The sequence below is a fragment of the Oculina patagonica genome, chromosome 7 (genome assembly GCF_052425735.1).
Source record: "Oculina patagonica isolate OP01 chromosome 7, crgOcupat, whole genome shotgun sequence".
Lineage (NCBI taxonomy): Eukaryota > Metazoa > Cnidaria > Anthozoa > Scleractinia > Oculinidae > Oculina > Oculina patagonica.
Genome location: NC_135764.1, coordinates 17,103,921 through 17,130,130, shown reverse-complemented (window position 1 = coordinate 17,130,130; position 26,210 = coordinate 17,103,921). Strand labels below are relative to the sequence as shown.

The window sequence follows — 26,210 nt, the reverse complement described above, 5'->3', positions numbered from 1 at the left end:
TCCTGTAAGTACAAAGGAGCTGGTCTGCGCTGCCCTTGAGGTCTTGGATCAGGGTGGTCAGGAGATGAAGTGGAAGGGGACAACATTGGTTGATCTGTGGCTACAACACTGCTGCCCCCCCGCCAATGTATAAAGGAACAGAAATGAATGCACAACAACAAAACTTTAACGGCCTTTTTAATACAAGGCCAATATGGCCGATTAACAATACATATGCATGCGGCGAGACAACATGCATGCACATGTATCTATAACAATACCGCAGGCACACATGTTACGGCAGTGGGTCACTCTTAGGATATTAAATTTCTTTTGGTTATTACTGCACCTTTCAAAAACATGCCTACTCTGCAACAACAGTTGCCTCTCAGGAAACAGGAGTTTCCTAAAGCAGGTTCAAAAGGTCATGTCCGTCAGCTGTAGTTGGTAGACTTCAATCCATTTGGGTTCTTTTCTCCAAGGTTTGTTGATTATTGACATAATTATGATTGACAGCAATTAAAAAAATCGTTGGGTTTTGAACTTTATTGAAAGGTGCCTTAAAGGATGGTTTCTGATCCTCATTTGCTATGATCCCAACTCATTTTCCCTTATTGATCACATCTCTGGAGATAGAGTGCATGCCTGGGGTGAGGGTTAAATTTCCAGATATAACATATAGTATTTTCTCGATTAAACGCCAGGCACCGAATAAAGGCCGGGTCTCCATGGTGGAGTGGTAAGTAAGCCTTTCAGGTATTTATTCGAGGTGTAATATGCTTTAGGTATGATGGCAAGATACATTCATGTCACAAATAATGATTACAAACCCTTGTTTAATAAACATTTTGCTCGAAAAAACTGCACCATTCAAATTAATGCCGGATCTATGGTGCCTAGTTTAAATTATGTATGTCACAGTTTGCAACTATAATTATTTATTATTGTCATTCTTGAGTTATAAGCTTAAGCTAATAACTTAAGGCAACCAGCCAGCTGAGAGGTTTCAGCTATTTCTTGCACGCCAGTCATTTGCCTTGAGACTGAGCTTTAATGTTACTAGATCTGTCAGAAGGTTTCGAGTACATTTTGTGAGAATCTTGGGTATATTCATGAAGAAAATCGTGGGACAAAACTTTTTCTGTGAAGTCTGTTAAAAAGTAGGCAAAGCATGAAACCATATCTCCAGCTTGAATTCCTGGTATTGTTGCAGTTGTGATTATTTCACACTTTGTACGTTTGTACCATGTAGGATGTCCTTCTAATTCATCCAATGTACTAAGTACATTGCTGTCCACTTCATAAATCTCACCATGAACTTGCTGATAAAAATGTAAGATCAACAAAAATATTACAAATTAGTTAAATATTAATATTTTGTACTAGTGTTCTAATGTAAATGCTGCAATCTGATTGGCTGAGCTGATACTTAGCCAATGAGGCTGAAGGCTGATTTGGCTAAAATCAGTTGATATTCTACAAGATTGAGCAGTATAATAATATTGTTTTGTTATTCAACAAATTGTTGACGAAATGCACTTTACAGCAAGATAAATAAACTGTGATTGTGCAGCACTTTACAAAAAATGAGATGGATCTTCAAAAGCTATGTGTATCGCAGCATATCAGTTTTGCTTGGATGACCAAATAATATGGACTTTCTAACCTTTTTTGGACATTGTGGCAATTTGTTCAATAGTATCAGATTGTTATTTTGGGGGAAATGTAGTTATTATTCTTCTAAAATGATTACCTTATAAGCAAGGGTTTTGATATACACAGGCAACTAAAAATAAAGGATAATAACGAACGACGTTTCGGAGTCGTCATGACATCATTTTCAAGTTCAAAAATGAAAAGAATAAACTGTCAGAAAAGGTTTGCTTAAGATTAACATAATTTACTATATGGCTACAATAGTACGCGCGCTCTGATTGGCTGCTGAGCGGGCATTATTTTCTTGTAATGACCGGGCATTATGAAAAATTTTCTCGGCTCGACGGTTTTTTGAGTTGTGAGTAAAAGCTACTAGCGCATTGCGAAAATGACAATAAATACCGACAAAATGTAACTATCTTTTTTCAATAACTGAAAGAAAAATATTGGCATACCGATACTTCTTTAGTATGAGCGACGAAGAGAGCCACAGAGAGCGAGAGCGAGTTTCACCTCGATGTTTTTTTTAGATATTTTTAGAATAGCGCTAAAAGGCCATATAATAAATAACTTATTAACCTCATCCGTTCGGTCATTACAGGGCAATCTCAGACCGAGGCCTTGATGTATTGACCGAGCGATAGCGAGGTCAATACATCAAGGCCTCGGTCTGAGATTCCTCTGTAATGACCTCCACTCTCGGTTAATAAGTAGTATAAAATATGCAATGTCACGCAAATAGTTTGGCTCGGATTGAGTCTGATTGGACATTTAGAGATGGTGACAATTCTCTGATTACTAGCATTTCATGCACTAAACAATCAAACTTATTCTTGCACTTCTTGATGACATGAAACTGTTTGTCAAGGTCTTGGGACAATACAGTGTTTGTCTCTATAATGCTTGCCAATAGATGATGTTTTGTTCTTGTGCTCGTCCACGCGCTGATGTAAATGCCTCAGTGTATATCCTACATAACTTGCATCACACAAGTCGCATTGAAATCTATATACAACACACTGCTGGTTTACAATAGGTGGTTTTTTCTCTTATACTTTTAGCTTTTGTTTGATTATGTTGCTAACAAAAACTGGTTGAATGACCGTGCACGTTTTTATGGCTTAGGTCGTTGAGTTGTTTCCGTATAAAATCTGCAGAATCCTGGTCTTTGAAGGGTAGTACTATTGGAACTGTTGGACTCTCACAAGTGGCTGGTATTGGTTGTCGATCTTCGGTCTTTGAACTAACAAAACAACGGACGGTGGTATTGATGAGCTGTTCCGGATATTTCAGCCGGGAGAACAGGGCTTTCAATCGGTCACATCACAGGTAGCCCAAGCTCGATATATGAGTACAATAAAGATGACCTTTTCATTGTTTCGTAATTCGATCGATTTGCATATTTATAAGGATTTGTATGGGAAAATAAATTTGACCGAAAAGAACGAAAAATTAACCGTTGAATTACAATAAAAATCAGTCACCTTAGCTCCTTTGCTGTTTCCCTTGTGTGCTGTGTGGTTTTTTAGCCGATTGAGCGCGATTCCAGTGAGTTATAGTTCCATTGCCTTCCTCTCTCTATATACCTTTCCAAGGTAGGACACTCGAGCTCGAACTGCATCCAGACCTACCGAAGAAAAACGGCCGTAAAATCCTTACAATTGCTGCGATCGCCTCAAAATTTCTCGTCGACCTCGTGAGATCGTCACTCAACACATCCGTGCCTAGTTTTGGACGACCGACGACGCTGGAAGGGAATTATTTCACTGCGATCTCCACATCATCGTCCGTTGACTTCCATCGAAGGCGGCTTTATTCGGAGGTCCCGTGCACGACCGTTGGAAAAATGGCTTAGCGACCCGGCCTAAAGGTGAAAATAAATACTCACCCAGTGGGCGACGGTAAAATGACCCAGAGGTCAATCACATCCTCTAGACTACCCTCAGGCCTTTATGTGCACACTCCATTGTTTGCATCGACCAATCGGATGTAGTGACGGACGAATGCCCAGAAGACTTCGCACGCGCAGGCGGGAAATCGACAAAATATCTCACTTGAATAGAAGAAGAAGATCGATCGATCGAAATAGGGGTTTTTTATTGCTTGTTTTGTGCTTTGATTTACGAATTGTTCATCTCGAAGGATTTCTGATGTGATGGATGGGAGTTGAATGTCAGTGATCATGGATAGCGGGTAAGAATTATTTTACTTTTTAATGTAAAAGAGCGATTTAATCTTACATACCTTCATTTGCTTTGTTATTATTATTGTCACTTATATAAGTTACGCTTATCTTTCCAAAATGCCATGAACTTTAGTATTGGTTGTCTTAAACCAAATATCATCAGGCATTATGAGCTATGTATTCCTTGTTCAAGGTTATATAAGCTTAAGTGCGAGCATTCTCACAACTTACACGTTCGGAGCGTAGCTGAAGAATATTCAACAAGCCTAATCTCAGCTTACAATTTTGACGCGTGAGTCTTTTTAAGTTTGCTGTCTGTTGTGTTTGATTTTTAATTCAGCAAATAAGCCTGTGTTTCAATTCAAATGATAAGTAAGTTTTTCATTTAGAATCTCCCAATATATACAATCTAAAATATATGTGGCAACTAAAACAGTCTTGATTTGCACTAAATCTCACACCTTCGTGAGGAGGTGTGAGTTTTCGGAGCGTAGCATAAGAATATTCAATAAGCTGACTCTTTTAAGATTGCTGTCTGCTGTGTTTGGTATTCAATCCAGCAAAAAGATCTGAGTTTCAATTCAAATTAATAGTAACCTTTGCAGTTAGCATCTCTCAATATAATTAATACAATCTAAAATATATGTAGCAACTAAAACAGTCTTGATTTGCACTAAATCTCACACCTTCATGACTCCCTAACTGATTAAAAGATTGCAAAAATTAATGCAATAATTTCATAGTTTATTAATTTTACTTTGATAATGCACTAATTTACAAATACTTTTTGATCTAGTTTAACAGATGAACAAAAGCAACCTGTTAAAACGGCATTGGCAGGCCATAATCTTCTTCTTTCTGGCCAGGCTGGAACAGGCAAGTCATTTGTTGTTGATGAAATGGTAAAAGAGTTGCGTCGATGTGGTAGGAAAGTTGTGGTAGTATGCTCAAGTGGCATTTCTTGTTCTGTGTATGGTGACGGGGTAAAATCTTCGACAGTTCATTCATTCTATGGCCTGCAAACTGCAGACATGCCATCTCAAATGGTTGTTGAAAGGGCAACTGCAATCCCCCACATTGTTGCCAGACTAGAAGAGGTAGATACAATTATTTGGGACGAGGCTGGGATGTCTAGTATGAGAATTTTTCAGCTAGTCAATGCCCTTCATCATGAACTTGCTGACGAGGACAATGACAGCAAGCCATTTGGCTCCAAACAGCTAATTGTAGTGGGAGAGTTTCTCCAGTTAAGGCCTGTGCCTGGAACATTCGACGAAGGAGAATTCATGTTTCGCTGCGAACTTTTCAAGAAAGTCATCACACATAGGATTGAATTAAAATCAATGATGCGACATAGCCTCAGTGATGATGGTTTTATAAGTGCTTTGAAAGAACTTCGGCTGGGCTTGTGTAGCCAAGAAACTGAGGCCCTCTTGACTTCCCTTAACAGGGAAATTGAAGGAGAGGCGGTTCATATTTATTTCACGAAGCTCTCGGTTCAATTACACAACCAGGAGGCATTATTTAACATGCCTGGGGAGCTGATCTCTTTCAATTCAATTGACAAAGGTGATGTCGCCAGCATAAGCTGCCCTGCTGCACAAAAACTCCTTCTTAAACCCGGTGTGAAAGTGATGGTGGTATGGAATGTGTCAGATAAAGTGAAAAATGGTACTAGTGGAAAGTTTATTGCAGTAAAGGAAGATATGCTGGAAGTGGAGATTGAGGGCTATGGTCGGTTGCTGTTGAGTCGTAAGACTTGGTCTAAAAGGAACCGGGCTGGCCAGGTTGTTGGAAGCAGGACTCAATTTCCTGTTGTTCTTTTCTTTGCCTGCACATGCCACAAAACCCAGGGACTTACTTTGCAGTCTGCAGTAGTTCATTGCTCAAAAGAGTTTGTACCTGGGTTAATTTATGTCGCAGTGTCAAGGGTGCGGAGAGCGGATGACATTCAGATCCTGAGGTTCAAGCCGAGCCAACTGCTTCAGCCTCCAGCTGATGTCCTTGAGGTCTGCAGCCACAGTGAAGAAGAATCTGCAGACTTGAGTTGTTGTAGCAATCAGCAGCTGGATAGCAGATTTTTTAAAGTCTGCGATTTTGGGGAAGATTTTGGAGAGGAGGACGGGGATGCTCCGGAAGTACTTCCCATTGACGTGTATCCAGATGGTTTGGTCAGTTCATATTTTGAAGAGGGTGAAATGGATGTTGTTGATTTGGCCACTGTGTTTGTAGCACTGGATAATAGTGGGAGTGAGTGGAGCCACCCACCAGAACATTTCAACATTGTTGAAATATTTAAAGCTCAAAAATTGAAAGAAGAGAACGACCAATTTGGTGAAGAAAGAAATGAAGCAATTGACAAAGTTTTGGCCAGCTTTGTGCCTGAACTGAAAATCCTATCAAGAATCCTCTGGCTAAGACTCTTCCAGCTGATGGGTGACTACCTGGCGAGTAATCATGATGAAGTTGTTATTGTACGCAAACACCTGACTGATGTCACACATAAAGTTTACGTTGAAATCATTGGTTCCGCAGAATACCGTAATGAATTGCGTGCCCTGTTCCATGTTCAGGAGCTCTCTGAGGCTATGATTTCCCTTGGTTCTTCAATGTGTATGGATATTTTTGTTTTCTTTGTACATTTTATTGCTGAAAAGTTCACAAAGCATCATGAATCTGAGGAGGTGAACTTCAGTGTGTCAGACATGCCTCCAGAAGGCCTGGCAAAACTGAGGCATGTTGGTGGATGGGCCGTAAGGAAGGAACTTGAGTGCTATCGCAAGTTCATCCGTCAGAATGTGTACTCACAGTCAACCAGCACACGCTCAAGTGTTGCGATTGCACATGCAAAGTGTGAACTCCTGGAAGAAAACATCATTGTGCAGTATTCCTGGTTGAAAGACCATACAGAGTTTCCAGGGTCCCTTGATGTAACAGAGGATCGGCAGTACAGGGAGCGTGGGTTGCTGCACATTTCTGATGAGGCGTTTGAATGTTTTATGAGAATGGAAGAAGTAAGGGTGGAAATGATGAACAGAAACCGCTTGATGGAAGGCGAAACGAAAGACTTTGTGGATAGGACAATCGAAAGGATTCAAGCAGACGATGCCCTTTTTGATGCTTGGACAAATGCTTTCCAAGACATTGAGACAGGCAAAGAGGTATAAATACTTGTACACTGCTCATTCATGTGTAACTATTTTATACCATGCAATAGAAAATAAGCTTACTAAATTTCACCGAGAATAAGATTGCAGTGCCTGATGGGAAGGTTTGGTTGAATACCGTCAAATATACAACGGCTTTTCTGTATTCCCGAAAATTTTTTTTTACAACCCGAAAAAAAATTTTTCTGTATTCTGATTGGCTGTATTTTCTATGGCATGGTATATATATAGTGTACTTGTACACTGCTCATTCATTTAATTGTTTTTTATTTCCGTGATACATGTAAGTGTACATGTAAGGTACAGTTGAATCTTAATGGCTCGAACTTTCAGTACAAGTACCTCGAAGCTTCCGTTAACTCAAAAATATCCTTATTCCCCTTCAGGTCATTTTCATATGCCTTGAAGGTTTAAGGCTTAAACATGTAGTTGTGCATTTTGATATAGTTTTATATAGTCGTATTGTATTGTGTAGTTTCCAAAAATTAACCATACCTCCCCCATAGAAGGGATTTTTCATAAGAGTCCACTTAACCCTCTGGTTATTCCTATTAAGCTTCATACATTTTCTTCAAAGTTATTGGCAGTCGAGACCCCCTACCCACCCTAATAAATTCACAATCCCTTCTGTACTGTGGGGGGAGTATGGACATTTACTGGAACCACACATTGTGTAATACATGTAAAATAAGATATTGGCTGCTGAAATACTGTTGCAGCCTGAGTGCTTTTCGGCAATTTACTGGAGCGAATGTGGATTGTTCATATGTTGTAGTGTGCGGTATACATGTATTTACCATATAAAGAGTTATTGAATTTTTGATTTACACCTGTAGGTCCTTGTGAGTCAGTTGTTAAAGGATGTGGTCATTCGGTACATGAAAATGGCCACATGCCAGTTCCTTAAGGACTTCCGCCGTGCATACAAGCTGAAGAAAACAGCAGAGCATAGGAAACGCGTCTTGCAGCGAAAACAAGTTGCTGATCAAAGAAGTGACCACCCTAAATTCGCCACAATAGTGGAAGACAGATCACCAGGAAAGCAAGATAGCCATAGACGGCTTCATGCCTTTGTGCAAAAGCATGGTTTCTCTGGTTTCAACAGAGTATACAAGAAAGACGAAGTGGTCAAGCTGAGTCAAGCCTATGGTATCCAGGTCAGGACCAGCCATACAAAGAAGGTACTAGTTGAAAGACTGGTGGATGTTTTGAAAGAGAGTGATAGAAACGACTCCATGCCACATGCACATTGCCTTAATCATCTGAGTGCATCAACAGATTTGAATGATGGGAGGATTGTGTTGCGAATCACGAGGTCAGATTAACACATCTTATACTGGTGAGTAACATTTTTTATTGATATTTTGTTAATGTACATGTACATTGTAAGGAAATCTAAACATGGTTCTTCACCCTGTGTGTAAACCACAAATTAAACTGTCTCTGACACTGACCTACATGTACTTTACTCTGACCTACTTTACTCTTTACAATGGTTTTACAAAACTCTTTACAAAACTCTTGGTTTTAAATTCTTTACAAAACTGTCTCTGACCTAATTTACTCTGAATTTCATTGAATGCAAAAATGTTTTCTACATGAATTATTAATAACCTTTTTTATTGTTAAAAAAAAAAAAACTGGCAACTGAAATTAACAGCCAATATAGACCTACACCTGTACTTGAAGGAGAATATTACACAACTACTTTATGGTTTTATGTGAATTTTGCCATTCAGAAACACAGCTTGCATGCCAAGAAACATAGCCACTGGGTCCTAGGAATGCATTGCACATGAAATATGCTGTGTTTAAAATGGATTGCCAATATGGGGGTGGGGTATAGAGGATTTCAAGTGACAAAAAAGATTGATGGGAGACCAAAACCCTTGACCAAAAAATGGTCCCAAAAAATTCCATGCCAAATTTTTAACCCTTAAACTTCCCGAGAGAGGCAATGATACAACACAAAGCAAAAAAAATGTTGGTACTGTATTCGCAGAATTACACCAGTATTGCACTATCTTGAATCCTGTGATTGTGCATAACACAATGAAATCATATGATTTTATTTCATACCGCAAAAAATCCCAACTAAATAAAAACCTTATCAAAGTATGTACCAGTATGTATGTATGTATATTGTGTATGTATGTACCTTCTCACGGACCAATCAACCCTACATGTTTCTTCTGTTTAAGTACTGTGCTGTCATATTTACTTCATCTACAAAAAAATATCTAAGCTGATAACCTAAGCCACAAGCTAAATAATAGTGCATTTTTGGATTTTAATGTTGCTAATGTGCTTTGCTGACACCAGCATTGCATTTTGAGCTTACGGTGGTGGTTCCAAACCGTATTGAGTTTTGTGAAGACTCTTGAAGTCTGTACGTTGGATTATTATTTTGGCCATTGCATGACCTGGTCATGCAGAAATGATTTTCGACACAGTCTTGATTCACTAGCCAAGCTTTAATGATAGAGTTAGGGAATTTGGTTAATTTGATGTTAACCATTGCCTTGAATCCATGAATCATTGCCTGGAGGTCAAACCATAGTTTGTCAGATATGAATTGGGTTGGTTTTGTGACTTCATTATTCCATTTAGCAAAGTAGGCAAGGGATCTGTCCAAGCATTGTAATTTTGTATCGTCTTTGCTTTGTATGGCATCTTTGCTTGTACTGAAAAACTCGATTAGGGAGCTTGTGTGCTCAATCAGTTTAATTGTGCTGTCAAGAGTACTTCCGTCCTTCCCATTCTCTGTAATGTGTCTTCTGTAGGCCTGTTTGTAATAAATGAATAAGTGCAGTCGATTCATTTCACCTCCACTGAGTTGTTATCATGGGCAGTACATGTATGTTTAAGTGGTTAATATGATGCATATTCTATTTTTATATTCTTCTGTATATTTTTTTAAATTCCTTTTTGCATTTAAGTTTACCTCCCAAGAGGGGAGGGCTTACATGTAGATGTAAACAATATAAGAAAGGTGTGCTTAACTGCCATAACAGTTATGATAAGCTTTGATGTACAATGCAGGCACAAAATTAAAATTTAAGTTTTGCGTAGTACAAATGTACATTGTCAAAACAGAAAAGAAAAACAGTGTGATTGTCTCTAGTCATTAATTGTTGGATTCCAGTTTTCTTTTAACACTAATAAAAAATGAATCTATTTTACCTTCATCAGGTAGTGCATTTTGCTGTCCAGGACCTCTTCTGCCAAATGATTTCGCATCCTTAGTGCAGGGTCAAGGTTGAAATGTTCTTCTTTGAGCTTTTCATGGATGTGGATGGACGTACATTCCTGGTCAAACTTGTAAGCCTCCACTAAATGTGACCACAGAATTTTTTTTCCATCAACTGTAAGGCAGCGTGGCTTTCCAGATAGGTTTGACTTTTCAACATTGTTACGAATTTTCTTGAAATTGTGCTGCAAAGTTGAACACAAGAACTGTTCATTTACATGAATTAATTGCGGAGAACAATTTATGAAGAGACATGCATTAATATGCAAATAATGTTTTGTTATATAACATTGCAACAACTGCAGTCATTGCCACCCAACAATAGTCTTTGCAATAAGTTAGGGAATTAAGACCAAAGGATTTTACACAAAATGATGATTCGCATACTACAGCAATAAATTTGTGACCATTTTGTGACCTGCAATCATTATTGGTCAATTTGCGAAGTATTTGCTTGGGTTGCCTTGGTTGGAGAGGTCAAACACATGACATCACTATTTTATTTTGTAATATTGCATGTGAGTACAAGATTTTAAAACAATCACATCTGATTCTGGATTACTAACCTTGCAATCAACCATGAACACCATTGGACCACCAGTGTGCATATTAAATGCGACAAATTTTTTGTCCACTGCATCATAGCCAGGAAAATGCATTTTTATAAATTTCCGATTGACCTCAGCTCCATCTAGGATGGTCCAGTAGATGCTGCAAATTCAGACAAAGAACTAATCAATTTCATGAAATAACTTGTTTTATTAGTCTTACAAAAATGTACAGTTATTAAGGTAAATGATTGCTATTCCAGTTTCAAATTATCGGGGATGAAATGCTGCAAAGGTACATTAAATTTACTTCAGCAGTAACTGCAAAGACTCCTGATACAGAAAAAAGCATTTTAATCTTAAGTTAGTTTTTTTACCACTTTAAGAAATAAATTTTTTTAGACCTTTTGTATATAAAATAGAGAATTAAAAAGAAATGCTTACTTGAAGGAAAACTCTTTCATCATGAGGACACCATTCCAAAATTGATAAAAGAGGTCAGTTGGTGTGCAATCGTGACTAGGGAACTGGGCCACAGGAAATCTAAATCCACAATCACTTAAAAAAATAAACTGTAGGACATGTGATGCAAGTTGGTTTTCCTTCTTTCCTAATGAAATAAAAACAATTAAAGGTTAGAAATTACATATGAAATAAGAGAACTTTACTGTATAGTTTTTTAAAAAAGGGGGTGGAAAAATAATATTTTTTGATAACTTGTTAATACATGCAATAGTCAAAGAGTTCTGTGGTGCCAGTGGTGCAACCCAGCAAAAAAACATTCCCCTTACTAGGTCAACAGTCCACATATTACCTTCTAAACGTAGCATGTCATTGTGCAAGGGTCCTAGCTCCACAAATCCAACCAATCGATGTTTCCCATTTTTCACAACCATCTCTACATTTTCCTGATAAAGACAAGTACAAAGTAGTCACGCAAGTAGTCACGCAAGTTCTCACGCAAGTGACTTTCTTACATAGATATTGCATTGAGGAAAAACGTAATGAAAACATGGTAGATGGATAAATTTGTTATTCTTTGTAAATAAATGGTGATATGGTAAAATTCAAGGTGTAAATTTATTTATTTTTTATTTAACGCTTTGCAAACTAATTACCTCAATTTTCATTTCGTCGATGACAAAGCCTCCCCAGTAATCACAATTCTTGAGGTTTTTCTTCTCAGCAGACTGTGCACACCACTTCACCATGTCTCTGTGCCAACCTGGCTGCTGTTCCCGCTTGTTTTTATGATACCTTAATTGAAAGGGTTGTATTTGTTTTTTTATTATGAATTGTTTTTGAGACTTGTTTTTCTTTTAGACATGACAAAAAAACGATAGTTTTCCCTATTTTTGTAAAACAAACCTGATGGTACGGTTGCTGGGCAGGCGAATGAAGCTTCGAATGGTATCCACTACACTTGGGTGTTTGCAGTAGAGTTGAATACACAATTGCATGATCCTGTAAAAAAAATGTTTACTACTGAAAAAGAGCAAGTTGCAGATAAAAAAAATCCAAAAAAATAAAAAATAAATTTATCATCTAAGAAAATCAATATTATAAAGCTCAGTGACTTTTGAAAGAGACAAGCATTTGCCTTTGCTGTCAGTACCAAATATAATTGGCAGTTCATAATTTTTCTGAGGAGGGGGTGCACCAGTAAGGTTATTGAATTCTTGGATCAATTTAGGTTTCTGGGAAACTGCTCACCTACCCCTCCCCAAACCTAACATTAACCCTTACTTATCGCTTTGGGCAAAATGTTAGGTTTGGGGAGGGGTAGGTGAGCAGTTTCCCAGAAACCTAAATTGATCCGAATTTTTTTTTAGCAGAATACCAATTTTAAGATATAGGAAATCCGCAGGCCATCACCCCCTGACCCTTCCATTAGATACGCCCCTAGATTACAAGTTATAAATAATGGCGTTAACTCACTTGGGATGCCACCTGTATCCATTTTTGCTTTTAGTTTTGAGGATCTTTTGCTGTTGTTCCCATAAGCATTGCATGTCATCGGGCAAATTTCCCACTGGCTGCTTAAACATTTCTTTTAAGTCTTCTTGATCTTCTTCGTCGACTTCTACAGCCTCTTTATCAAATTTCTCCCGCCAGTACTTTTCCCTTCTCTCTGCATTTCGCCGGGCCAGTTGCTCTCTTTTGAGTTGGCACTCGACTTCCTCCTTGGTCATAAAGCGCTTGTTGCAAGCTGGATGGAGAATTTTTTCTTCGGCCTTTCTTTTTCGACGGTTGACATCTACTTTTTGTAGTCGCGAGCAGCTTGCGCAGATCTCTCCCGAACCAGCAAGCACTAAACAGTTTTCTGCAAAGACCGTTTTTTGTTTCAGATCATCATCATCAATCAGGCTCATCACACCACTGACATGTGGAAGAATGGTCATGACATTTTGATCCTCCTTTAACTCAAACCCAAAACAAATAGATGAATTTTCAATAAATTGAACGGCTAGCAAAATTTGTTTTTCAACAGTCATGTCATCAAGCAAGCGCTCCAAACCGAAACCCTTTTTTAGGTTGACACTGCAGCCGTGGGCTCTGACAATCATTGAGGTTTCTTTTGGCATTTTATAGCTGACCTTAAGTTCAGTGGTTCCTCTCTGATTGTTAACTTCCCAGCGTTCGTGCCGAATGCAGCTGATTTGTTGAGGACCGTCCTCAATGACATGCCAGCCATTTGGCAAATCCAGTTTGACCCGGTTCAAACTACTTGCAGTAAAGGAGGCCTCGGAAACGACATCTGAATTTTCTTTTTTGCGCTGGAGGTTGAAATAAGCACGCTGCCTCGATCCCCTTGACCCTCTCTGAACTAGACGCACTGTATCTCCAAAAATATCATTCACTATCCAACCAAGCGATGACCGGGACAATTCCTTCGGAATATTTTCTTTCTCTTTCAAGGAGTGCTCCATGATGTCGTTTATGAACACTATTTTCCCTTCTGCGTACTCATAATTTGACAAAAACCTGTTTTAGAAGAAAAAAATTGCGTCAAATATATTTTGAGGCGATTTGTTACAAGTTACAACGAACAAATCCAAATGCGTTAAATACAAATATGTAATTAGTCCTTACTACAATTTATTTCACCTACCAGAACTTCCACTCCGGCCGAAAACCTGATTGATTTGATTCTTTCTTTCTTCCATCGAGTTGTTTATGAAAACAAAGATGACTGTTTTCGCTTAGCGAAGAAACGGACGACATAATAAAACCTCTACCGTGACCAATAATGCAGCTAACGCGACTAGCAAATCTTCAATTTCGAATTCGTCCGTCACTACATCCGATTGGTCGATGCAAACAATTGAGTGTGCACATAAAGGCCTGAGGGTAGTCTAGAGGATGTGATTGACCTCTGGGTCATTTTACCGTCGCCCACTGGGTGAGTATTAATTTTCACCTTTAGGCCGGGTCGCTAAGCCATTTTTCCAACGGTCGTGCACGGGACCTCCGAATAAAGCCGCCTTCGATGGAAGTCAACGGACGATGATGTGGAGATCGCAGTGAAATAATTCCCTTCCAGCGTCGTCGGTCGTCCAAAACTAGGCACGGATGTGTTGAGTGACGATCTCACGAGGTCGACGAGAAATTTTGAGGCGATCGCAGCAATTGTAAGGATTTTACGGCCGTTTTTCTTCGGTAGGTCTGGATGCAGTTCGAGCTCGAGTGTCCTACCTTGGAAAGGTATATAGAGAGAGGAAGGCAATGGAACTATAACTCACAGAATCGCGCTCAATCGGCTAAAAAACCACACAGCACACAAGGGAAACAGCAAAGGAGCTAAGGTGACTGATTTTTATTGTAATTCAACGGTTAATTTTTCGTTCTTTTCGGTCAAATTTATTTTCCCATACAAATCCTTATAAATATGCAAATCGATCGAATTACGAAACAATGAAAAGGTCATCTTTATTGTACTCATATATCGAGCTTGGGCTACCTGTGGTCACATTCTTCGGAAAAATGTGTCCAACACGATGATAATCGATATGCACTGTTGTGTTATAACCTAGGGGACTGGGGAGGAGCACATGGTCTAGCTATCCAACATGGCGTAGTCGACATCGAGTTGTGCGGCCATTTTTCAATCTGCTCGCCGATCGCTATCGATCATAGACGTTAGAAGCTTCATTTCTTCGCTCTAGGGGCGACGTTTGTCTCAACTATAAAGGAAATGCCACCCAAGCCAATTCCAAAACCCTCCGAGGGGGCCAGTGCGAGTCCAACAACAACATCTGGACCAAACCTTCAATTTATTTCTTCTGAAATTGCACGAGTGCCGAAGCTTGATATTGCAACCTCTACTCCAGACGGATTCCAAATTTGGAAGCAGCGATGGAACTCTGCAGTGACAATTACAGCTTTCTCCGATCTTCCTAGAGAAACCCAACAAGCTCTATTTACAAACGTCCTGAGCGATGACACCGTTAAAAGAATGAACATCTTAGGGCTACAAGATGTCAATGCTATCATTGAGTCTTTCCAAACCCAGGTATGTGGAAGTACAAGTATCTTTGTTCATGAATACGAGTTTCACAACAGGTCCCAAGGGACAAATGAGTCTTTTGAAGAGTTTTACATTGATTTACAGTCCCTGTTGAATAAATGCCAGTATGAAGATTGTTGCAAGACTGAAACTAGAATGTCATGTAAAGAGCGTGTTCTTCTTGCAAGATTAGTGGCTGGCATAAGGTCCAATGAGGTTCGTAAGAGTCTTCTGTGTATTAAAGATCTAACCCTCGAGAAAGCTGTTCAACATGTTCAAGTTGATGAAGCCACTTCATTTCAAGCAAACCAATTTTCTTCTCAAATAAACAAAACTGGTGCTTCTGCCTACAGAAAAGGCAAATCAAGCAATAACTCTGACAACAGCAATGCACCTCCTTCTGACATGTCAGAAGACAGCCCTAGGAAATGCAAATTCTGTATGAGGTTCCATGTATTCCGAAAGGAATTATGCCCTGCAAAAGATTCTATTTGCAAAGCCTGCAACACCAAAGGCCACTGGGCCAAATCCCTCATGTGTCCCAATAATTCTAAGACTGGTCCAAAGCGACCCAGCGAGGATAGGAAATCAGATGCTCATGCAGCACAGCCTGGCTCCTCTGGAAATCCTTCTCTTCAATTGATTTCAGCTGATGGAAAGTCTCAAATAAGCCACACTGCATCTGTTAAAACTATCAACCTTTCTGCTATTCCTAGTGTTGGAACTCACTGCTATGCTGACTTTGTTATTGGCAATCACAACTGGATTCAGCAGTGCATGGTTGATCCTGGTGCCAATATAAACTGTGTTGGTTATGACTGGATCACTCGTTTTGAAACTCCTGAATGGAACTATAACCTAGAGTGTGGTTCCGTTAAAGCTGCTGGTGGTCACAACCTTAAAGTTGAAGCACGCGTACTTCTGAAGATTTCCTGGCCCCCAGAAGACCCAATTCTCTCAGCTAGCCAATGGTTCCACATTATCCACGGTGAGGATGGAGTTGTCCTTGGCACTCCTGCTTGTCGAGCTCTTGGTGTCATAGATGACCAGTGGCCATTGTCTACTTTGGAAGAAAAAGTCAACCCCTCTTCTTCAACTGTAAAAACACTGCAGGCAGACCCTGCCCAGTCTTTACCTGGCAGCACATTACAGGACCAACTACACTCTGACGCCAACAATTTTGAGTCTCTACCTCCGCCTCCAGATGATGACCTGTTGTCTCACTTGAACTGGATGCACCATGCAGCAGATGACGTACAAGTAAATGTGATTGGAACCTCTTCAGAGCCAACCATCGCCGAGAGTTCAGAAGACTCTGATTTTTCATCCCTCTTACACGATTATGAAGACATCTTTGATGAGACTTTTCTTCCTGCCATGTCAGGTGAACCATTTAAGATCAATCTCAAGCCCAATGCTACACCCTATGCTCAGTTAAAGGCAAGAAAAGTTCCAATCCCTTACTTGGAGCAACTGAAGAAACAACTTCAGGAGATGGAGCAACTTGGAGTAATCTCACCATGCGAAGAACCCAGCCCATGGTGTCACCCAATCGTAATAGCCCCGAAGAAGGGCACTGATGAACTCAGAATTTGCATTGATTTCACTCGCTTGAATAAATTTATTCAGCGTGAATATCATCTCAGTAACTCTCCTTTTGAAGCTGTAACCAGCATTCCTCAAGAGGAGCTTGCATACTTCTGCAAGTTTGATGCTCGCCATGGTTACTGGCAAGTTCCACTTCATGCTGAATCACGTCCTCTCACCTGCTTTATTACACCATTTGGTCGATTTGTGTGTAATCGAGCTGCATTTGGAATTAACAGCATCTCTGAATGGTACAACCGCCGCATGGACAAGGTCGTTGCTGGCCTGGAAGGAGTTCGCAAAATCGTTGATGACATTCTGATCTATGCACCAAGTCTGTCTATTCTGAAGATGCGCACCTGTGCCTTCCTTGATCACTGTCGTCAGCATGGTGTCACGCTCAAACAAACAAAGTCGCAGCTTGCCGTTACAGAAGTCGAGTTTGGTGGATTTCGTCTGACGAAAACTGGCATCCAGACCAGTCCTGACCTACTAAAATCTATCAGGGATTTTCCTCGCCCACAAAACCTCACCGATCTCCGCTCATGGTTTGGGTTAGTAAACCAGCTTGGCAATTTCTCCAAGGAACTCACTGCAATTATGGCACCCTTCCGCCCTCTTCTTGCAAAGGATACAGTGTTCCAATGGTTGCCTGAACATGAACATGCCTTCCTGGAAGCGAAATCTCGCCTGAGTTCCACTCCTGTGCTAACATACTTCGCTGTTAACCAACCAACTATTCTTGCTACTGATGCATCTCGTCTCAAGGGACTGGGTTTCGTCCTCCTACAATTGGTAGATGATGTCTGGAAACCAATACAAGCAGGTTCACGCTTCTTGACTCCTGCAGAAAGCCGCTATGCTATGATAGAACTTGAGGCTCTTGCTGCCTGCTGGGCAATGAAGAAATGCAACATGTTTGTTCAGGGTTTACCACACTTCACCCTTCTTACTGACCATCAGCCTCTCATCCCAATACTGAATTCTAAGGGAATTGCAGATGTCGAGAATCCCAGACTCCAGCGACTTATGATGAAGATGCTGCCATATTCGTTCACTGCAGAATGGGTGAAAGGCAAGGATCATTTGGCTGCAGACGCTCTTTCTCGTTTCCCAGTGGATGAGCCATCACTCGATGATGAGCTATGTAACATTCATGCTGAAGCAGCTGTAAAGATCCAATTTGCTGATAAGTCAACTGAAGACCTACAACTTCATGAAGTTTTTCAAGCTCAGCAGACAGACCCTCAGATTTCTCAAGTTACAGAGTACATCAATTGTGGATGGCCTAAATCACTAGAAGAAGTAGCAACAGTTGCAAAACCTTTCTGGCCTATCCGTCACAACCTTTACCTTGTTGCACCAACCACTGGCAGATCTATTCTTGTAATGAATGGACGAACTGTTATTCCATCCTCTCTACAAAAGAAGATGCTTTTGGTTCTGCATGAAGGGCATCAAGGTGTTGATAAAACTCGCCGCCGTGCCCGTGCTTCCATCTATTGGCCTGGCATAGATCGCGAAATCGAAGACATGGTGAAACGATGCCACCAGTGTCTGACACATCTTCCAGTAAATTCTAAAGAACCACTGGAGCAGCCACCAATACCAACAAGACCTTGGGAGAAGCTAGGTGTTGACCTATTTAGCCTCGATGGAAATGAGTACCTCATTACCACCGACTATTTCTCCTTTTTCACTGAAGTGCATGATCTAAAGAAGAACAGTAAGGCGCCATTAGTGATCAAGGAACTGAAGAAGACTTTTTCGCGCTTTGGAACACCTGTGGAAGTAGTCTCTGACGGTGGCTCTCAGTTCACGTGTAAGGCCTTTGAAGATTTCTCACAAGAGTGGGGTTTCCAACACACTGTGTCATCACCTACACATGCGCAGTCAAATGGCAAAGCTGAGGCAGCCGTAAAAAATGTCAAAAAGCTACTCAAGAAGTGTGGATCAATGAATCATGATGAATTTTGGAAAGGTATGTTAGCAATCCGCAACACTCCACTTGCCTGTGGGAAGAGTCCAGCTGAGTTGTTATTTGGCAGAGCACTGCATGACTTTCTTCCTCGAGTCCCAAACCCTAAGGAAGAATTTCTAACTCCCACCACAAGGAAGAAAATCCTACATGCCAAGAGTAAGGAGAAACTCTACTATGATAAACATACCAAAGTACTACCTCCTCTAGAACTAGGATCCCGTGTCGCAATTCGCTCTCGCAATGACACTGACTGGTCCCTTCTTGGGACTGTTATTGAAATTAGACCAAACCGTACCTTTGCTGTCGAAACTGACCGTGGTTCGGTGCTCATCCGCAACAGAAAGTACCTGAAGCTCACAATCTGACAATGTGCCTTTTCTACATGTTTGCGTTCCTTTTTTATTATCTCCTAAAGAGGGAGGGAGATGTTGTACGTTCTCTGATCTCCTCCTGTCGGGGGAGGGAGATGTTGTGTTATAACCTAGGGGACTGGGGAGGAGCACATGGTCTAGCTATCCAACATGCACGATCAAGCATGGTTTTCAGGAGCCCTCGTTTATATCGAATATCGACATGGCTCTAGATCTGATAGTGGAGCAAAAGACCTGTGTTCGTAGGTTTTATGTAAACCTTGGTCTCGATGTTTGGGGCTCTGTTCAGCAGTTGCAAACCAAGAAAGGGAAGCACTTGGTCTTTCTCTGTTTCCATGGTGAAATTTACTGATGGATGGCAATTATTGATTGATGCCAGTATCATTGGTCGATTACCAGTATGCTAGTATTTACCGGTATCCTGTTTACTATGCGGTGTTAGTTGATTTGGTCCTTGGTTATGTGCTTGACAACAAGCTTTTTCTGGCAAAACAATTTGAACTCATAAGTCTCAAAACATTGACAACAGATTGACTGCTTTAAAAATGCTTTTGATTTTTTTTCTGATCTTTGGTTGCATTTGCCAGCACTAAGTGCATTACCGGTAATTTCATTAATTTCACAATTCACTTCATAATAAATGATAACATTCATTTGTTTCATTTTTAGGCGAGGACGTTAGTCTCGAGACTTATGTTATGAAGCGATAAATTGGTTGGGTTTACAACGGGCGATGTGATGATTCGAACCGAGGGGGATTGGTAACTAAGAATATGGCTTGAGATTGTTTTCCTCCGCCATCTTGGTTATTCGAGACTTTTTCGCAGCCAGAAGCCTTGACTCGAAGTAAGATTTATAGTAGCTGATATTTTTTTGCGCTCACTTACAAACATATTGAGATATCATAGTACACAAAAACCTTATCGACACACCGAACTAAATTGTGGTTTACGAGCTGGGAGTCAGCTGGCGAGTGCTGTTTCGGCAGACCTTTGCCTTTCAAGACTAAAGTTGAACTGGATATAAAGCATTGAAAGCAATATAAACACGGCTAATTAAACATCAGGATTGATATATTTGTGATCTGAACTACTGGCGACATTGTAACCTGAGCTTTAACTGAAGAGGAGAAGTGCAGAAGAATATATTACCACAACTGCTGAGGTGAGCTATCAAAAATTTATATCAGTTTGCTTGTACATGTACTTTATTGAATAACATAATGGACAAAGTATTTATGGAATCGAAATAACGATTTTAAAAGGCTAAATATCTGCTAGATGTTGTTATATTTAATTTGCTGGAATTTATAGATTACTAAGCATTGAAAGAGCTTCATTCGCGATCCCTTCTGTCAACAGAACGTTTTCGTATACTACTAGGTCAGATTTCAACATTGATTTTAATAATGGTGTGCAAAGCATCAAAGCAGCAGTAAATATAAACAAGTGATTGTAAAATATGGATACAAACAAACTTATTTCAGGCTTTACCACTGATAAAAGAACTACAATTGATCACATTTATACAAATCTAAATAAATACTGATAAATCAAGAGTCCAAACTGGTGTTCTCAAGACACACTAAAGTGACCCTAAAGCTGGGTGGTTTAATAGCAACCAAAAAAGAGTATAATAACTAGTAAATGATTTAAGAAGCATAGTGTACATATAGAAAGATGTGTTTCAGAAAAAACAAAATTTTAAGTAACAACTTATGTTGCAATAAATTGTTGCAATGTTGCAATCAATTTTAACAATTGATTCTTTCTTTTATTATGTTTACAGAACAGAATTAAAAAACAACAGAAAACATCCAAAATACAGTTTTCAAAGAATCCACTGACAGCTGTGTTTTGTCCTAATTGCTTCAATATGTTTAATCTGCACTTTGTCCGGCAAGAAGCAGCATGAATGTGCGAATGTGGCTATTGCATTGGAACTGCTTTGACTGGAACTGGTTATTGGCCTCTATTCTGCCTCTATGCAATATATAGAAAGCCCAATCCTCACTATGAATGGCAGATATATTTAAACAAAACACAGCGAAAACCATGTAGCAATAACACCTAAGTTAAAAAAATAAACTGTGTAAAACATCTCTGGATTTGCTACTGAACTGAGATCCTCAATTCAAATTCATTACTGGCAAACCACTGTATCAACTCTACTTCCTAGACTCCACATGTACTGTACCAAGATGTTGGACTTATTGGACTAACTTGCATCACAAATTGTACAGAAAGTGCAAACAACTTTCAGCCCCATTTAAATTAAACAAGAGTAAATCAAGATGCTATATCAACTTTACTTCCTGGAAACTTGCACTACAACATTACAGATTGTACAGTCAGTGCAGACAACTTTAAGCCACATTTAAACAAGAGGCAATCTAGATACATTATTTCAAGACATTTTATTCTTGCCAAAGTTGTGGAAGTTTCTTCGCTGTCTAGTAAAGTTACAAAATATGTTGCCTTCCATTGTGAAAAGTCGTGATAAAAGACATCTTATTAGAGTTGTACGAATTAAATCGTGCCAATTTTGTGATCAAAGCAGCTTACAATTTGCCTTTTATTAATTACAGTAACATTGGTTAGAAACTAACCTTTCCTTGGAATGCACAACTAAAAACACCACCGGAAACAAAGTACTGTATTTTAAAATTTTATTTACCTGACAAACCCATTCCCCCCCCCCCTTTTATAGCAAATGTCTTAGTGTCTCGACTTTCGACTTACAGTGAGGAGCCCAAAAGGGTGACCACTTTTAATGTACTAACAATTTTTGCCTTGCACGAAAGAATGTGAATTAATTAAAAGTGGTCACACATTTGGGCTCCTTGCTGTAAATCACACATCTTTTGGACTCGCATTTTCACTCAATAGACATTTTTGGCTTTGTCAGTGTAAATAGCCCATTTCAAAATCACATGATGCTGAATACCAAGAGAATTTTTCTGAATTTGAAAGTAGTGATTCTCAAGAGTGATGTCACAGTCTGAAATAGGACAACAAAAAAACGAAGCCCGAAAGGTCTCTTCTCAGTTCTTTGTCTGGAATTTTTAACATACTGTCTTGCTTTACTGGAACGTCCTCGCCTTAGTATGCATTGCATACCGGTTATTTAGGCGAGGACGTTAGTCTCGAGCCTTATGTTATGAAGCGATAAATTGGTTGGGTTTACAACGGGCGATGTGATGATTCGAACCGAGGGGGCTTGGTAACTAAGAATATGGCTTGAGATTGTTTTCCTCCGCCATCTTGGTTATTCGAGACTTTTTCGCAGCCAAAAGCCTTGACTCGAAGTAAGATTAGTAGCTGATATTTTTTTGCGCTCACTTACAAACATATTGAGATATCATAGTACACAAAAACCTTATCGACACACCGAACTAAATTGTGGTTTACGAGTTGGGAGTCAGCTGGCGAGTGCTGTTTCGGCAGACCTTTGCCTTTCAAGACTGAAGTTGAACTGGATATAAAGCATTGAAAGCAATATAAACACGGCTAATTAAACATCAGGATTGATATATTTGTGATCTGAACTACTGGCGACATTGTAACCTGAGCTTTAACTGAAGAGGAGAAGTGCAGAAGAATATATTGCCACAACTGCTGAGGTGAGCTATCAAAAATTTATATCAGTTTGCTTGTACATTTACTTTATTGAATAACATAATGGACAAAGTATTTATGGAATCGAAATAACGATTTTAAAAGGCTAAATATCTGCTAGATGTTATTATATTTAATTTGCTGGAATTCATAGATTACTAAGCATTGAGAGAGCATCATTCGCGATCCCTTCTGTCAACAGAACGTTTTCGTATACTACTAGGTCAGATTTCAACATTGATTTTAATAATGGCGTGCAAAGCAGCAGTAAATATAAACAAGTGATTGTAAAATATGGATACAAACAAACTTATTTCAGGCTTTACCACTGATAAAAGAACTACAATTGATCACATTTATACAAATCTAAATAAATACTGATAAATCAAGAGTCCAAACTGGTGTTCTCAAGACACACTAAAGTGACCTTAAAGCTGGGTGGTTTAATAGCAACCAAAAAAGAGTATATACATTTTTGTAGATCATAATAACTAGTAAATGATTTAAGAAGCATAGTGTACATGTAGAAAGATGTGTTTCAGAAAAAAGAAATTTTTAAGTAACTACTTATGTTGAAATATATTGTTGCAATGTTGCAATCAATTTTAACAATTGATTCTTTATTTTATTATGTTTACAGAACAGAATTAAAAAACAACAGAAAACATCCAAAATACAGTTTTCAAAGAATCCACTGACAGCTGTGTTTTGTCCTAATTGCTTCAATATGTTTAATCTGCACTTTGTCAAGAAGCAGCATGAATGTGTGAATGTGGCTATTTCATTTGGAACTGCTTTGACTGGAACTGGTTATTGGCCTCTATTCTGCCTCTATGCAATATATAGAAAGCCCAATCCTCACTATGAATGGCAGATATATTTAAACAAAACACAGCGAAAACCATGTAGCAATAACACCTAAGTTAAAAAAATAAACTGTGTAAAACATCTCTGGATTTGCTACTGAAAGATCCTCAATTCAAATTCATTACTGGCAAACCACTATATCAACTCTACTTCCTAGACTCCACATGTACTGTATCAAGATGTTGGACTTATTGGACTTACTTGCATCACAAATTGTACAGAAAGTGCAAACAACTTTCAGCCCCAAAGTACTGTACTATTTTAAAATTTTTATTTACCTGACAAACCCATTTCCCCCCTTTTATAGCAAATGTCTCAGTGTCTCAACTTTCGACTTACAGCGAGGAGCCCAAAAGGGTGACCATTTTAAATGTACTAACAATTTTTGCCTTGCACGAATTAATGTGAATTAATTAAAAAGTGGTCACACATTTGGGCTCCTTGCTGTAAATCACACATCTTTTGAACTCGCATTTTCACTCAATATACATTTTTGGCTTTGTCAGTGTAAATAGCCCATTTCAAAATCACATGATGCTCCCCAGAGAACTTGTTTTTAACTATCTGAATACCAAGAGAATTTTTCTGAATTTGAAAGTAGTGATTCTCAAGAGTGAAGTCACAGTCTGAAATAGGACAACAAAAAAACGAAGCCCGAAAGGTCTCTTCTCAGTTCGTTGTCTGGAATTTTTAACATACTGTCTTGCTTTACTGGAACGTCCTCGCCTTAGTATGCATTGCATACCGGTTATTATTTACCTTTCCCTGACCTTTCAAAGGAAGCATAAAAGGAATAAGTGCATCAGTTCCAACAACAAGTGGAAAAGCTTCCTTTGTAAGTCCTGTAGTTATAAACTTGGCCATTCCATTTGTCCCATTTTCCATGAGGTAGTGGTTTGCAAATCCTTTTTTTAAGGTACCATACACAAACACCTTAACTAATTCTGTCATGATGTCTGCAGACCTAAAAATACCAAATATACATATGGTGACCACTGCTGGAAATATATGTCATGTCTGGATTTATGAAAACCGGGTCAATGAAAAGTGGCGTCAGTATTCTTGAACATGCACGTTACTGTGCGAATTGGCTTAAAACGCAACGAGAAAGGAAAAAAAATGGACAACAGCGCTGAAAGGTAGACGAGAGAGAGGAGAAGAGAAAAAGAGACTGACATTCCATTTAGTTTTTATATCGTTGAGTTTGGAGATAGTTTTTGCGCTTACAACGGTGAAAATTTCATTGACTTGGTTTCGATAAATCCAGACATATATATTTAAACTGAAAAATAAATGTATGTCAGATTAGGGGGGACTCCCTCATTTGGCCTAAACAGAAATTTGACACTGGCCAAACACAGGATGCGACCGTGTCTAGACAGGGTAACAGTATCTTTTCTTATTGGAATTGCCAAATGGGAAAATTTGATAGCAGATAGGGGTGGTGAATGGTCCTTCAAAAAATGCGTGTCTCGCAAAATTTTAGCCAAATTTCAGGGATCTCGTCGTCTCGAATTTTTCTTTGAAGGCTTCGTGGAGTCTCGATTTCTTTTGCAAGGCTAAAAAGGTCTCGGACTCGCAGAAAGGATATCAGTCTCGCCGTCTCGCATTTACCATTCGACACCCCTATTGTTTTAAATACCCAAAAACATCCCTACTTAATCAAAAAATACGTGCCAAATTTTCCAACCCCAAAAAATCCCAGAATCAAAAATTTCGAACCCAAAAAATCCTTCGATCATCCCTGTCACTTCAAATCCCGAGTACCCCCCTGGGGGGAGGCTCTGCCCGAAAGGGGTACCTTTTTCAGGCTATAGGTAAATAAAAGGGTAGGGACTTCACAAGTTTTGGTATATGAAAGGGTATGGAAATCTGTCCTTTAGGTTTTTTAAAGGGCCTTTAATTAAAATATTTCGAACAGATGCAATTAATGGCTGTATTATTTTAATTTATTAAGTGCTACATGAAAATGATAAGAAAACATCATGTTCTATGTCTATGCCAAGTCTTTCAGGTATATGAAAGGGGTACCTTTTTTCAGTAAAATGTATACGAAAGGGGTACAATTTCTTTTAAATTGGTATATATGTAAAAGGGTAAGGGGTCAGAGCTTGGGGCGGAGCCAACCAACCCCGTATAAAACTTTTTTGAGTGCCCCCCCCCCCCCGGGATTTCATGTATAATAATATTCCTGGAATAAAGACCTAGTTGGCTCCTCCGATATGAGTGAGCTCAGTTATCGACATCTTTGTGGATCGCTTGAAATGAAAAAATAAGCTGAACATTACACAATCGATTACGAGTGGAATCCCGATTTCTCAAACTCTCGATGTTTCGAAACTCCCGATACATGTATAAATTCAAACCAAAAGTTTCCCTTCCCTAAGTCGAACACTACAATTTACTTCCCGATTCTTGAACCAATTTTCTTTTCCCATGAACGTTCAAGAAATCCATCAAACGCAGAACGGATCGAACCTTAAAATTACCTTACC

General features: G+C 39.2%; 3 protein-coding genes across 3 annotated transcripts; 1 reads left to right on the top strand and 2 right to left on the bottom strand.

Moving 5' to 3' along the window:
- Window positions 1–160: 160 nt before the first annotated feature.
- LOC144661476 (putative gamma-glutamylcyclotransferase CG2811) lies at window positions 161–26,210 on the bottom strand. The gene is made up of 2 exons (XM_078522258.1): window positions 24,475–26,210; window positions 161–1,301 (listed from the first exon to the last, which is right to left on the bottom strand). The coding sequence occupies exons 1-2, from the start codon at window positions 24,664–24,666 to the stop codon at window positions 1,008–1,010; spliced, it is 486 nt and encodes a 161-aa protein (XP_078378384.1). The 5' UTR covers window positions 24,667–26,210; the 3' UTR covers window positions 161–1,007.
- LOC144661456 (uncharacterized) lies at window positions 2,956–11,851 on the top strand. The gene is made up of 4 exons (XM_078522232.1): window positions 2,956–3,828; window positions 4,617–6,981; window positions 7,824–8,326; window positions 10,180–11,851. Exons 1-3 carry the CDS (start codon window positions 3,806–3,808, stop codon window positions 8,310–8,312), a joined length of 2,877 nt encoding a protein of 958 aa, XP_078378358.1. The 5' UTR covers window positions 2,956–3,805; the 3' UTR covers window positions 8,313–8,326; window positions 10,180–11,851.
- On the bottom strand, window positions 8,328–14,517 carry LOC144661459 (uncharacterized). The gene is made up of 9 exons (XM_078522235.1): window positions 13,898–14,517; window positions 12,724–13,770; window positions 12,154–12,249; window positions 11,904–12,042; window positions 11,600–11,693; window positions 11,230–11,395; window positions 10,804–10,948; window positions 10,171–10,422; window positions 8,328–9,772 (listed from the first exon to the last, which is right to left on the bottom strand). The coding sequence occupies exons 1-9, from the start codon at window positions 14,008–14,010 to the stop codon at window positions 9,287–9,289; spliced, it is 2,538 nt and encodes an 845-aa protein (XP_078378361.1). The 5' UTR covers window positions 14,011–14,517; the 3' UTR covers window positions 8,328–9,286.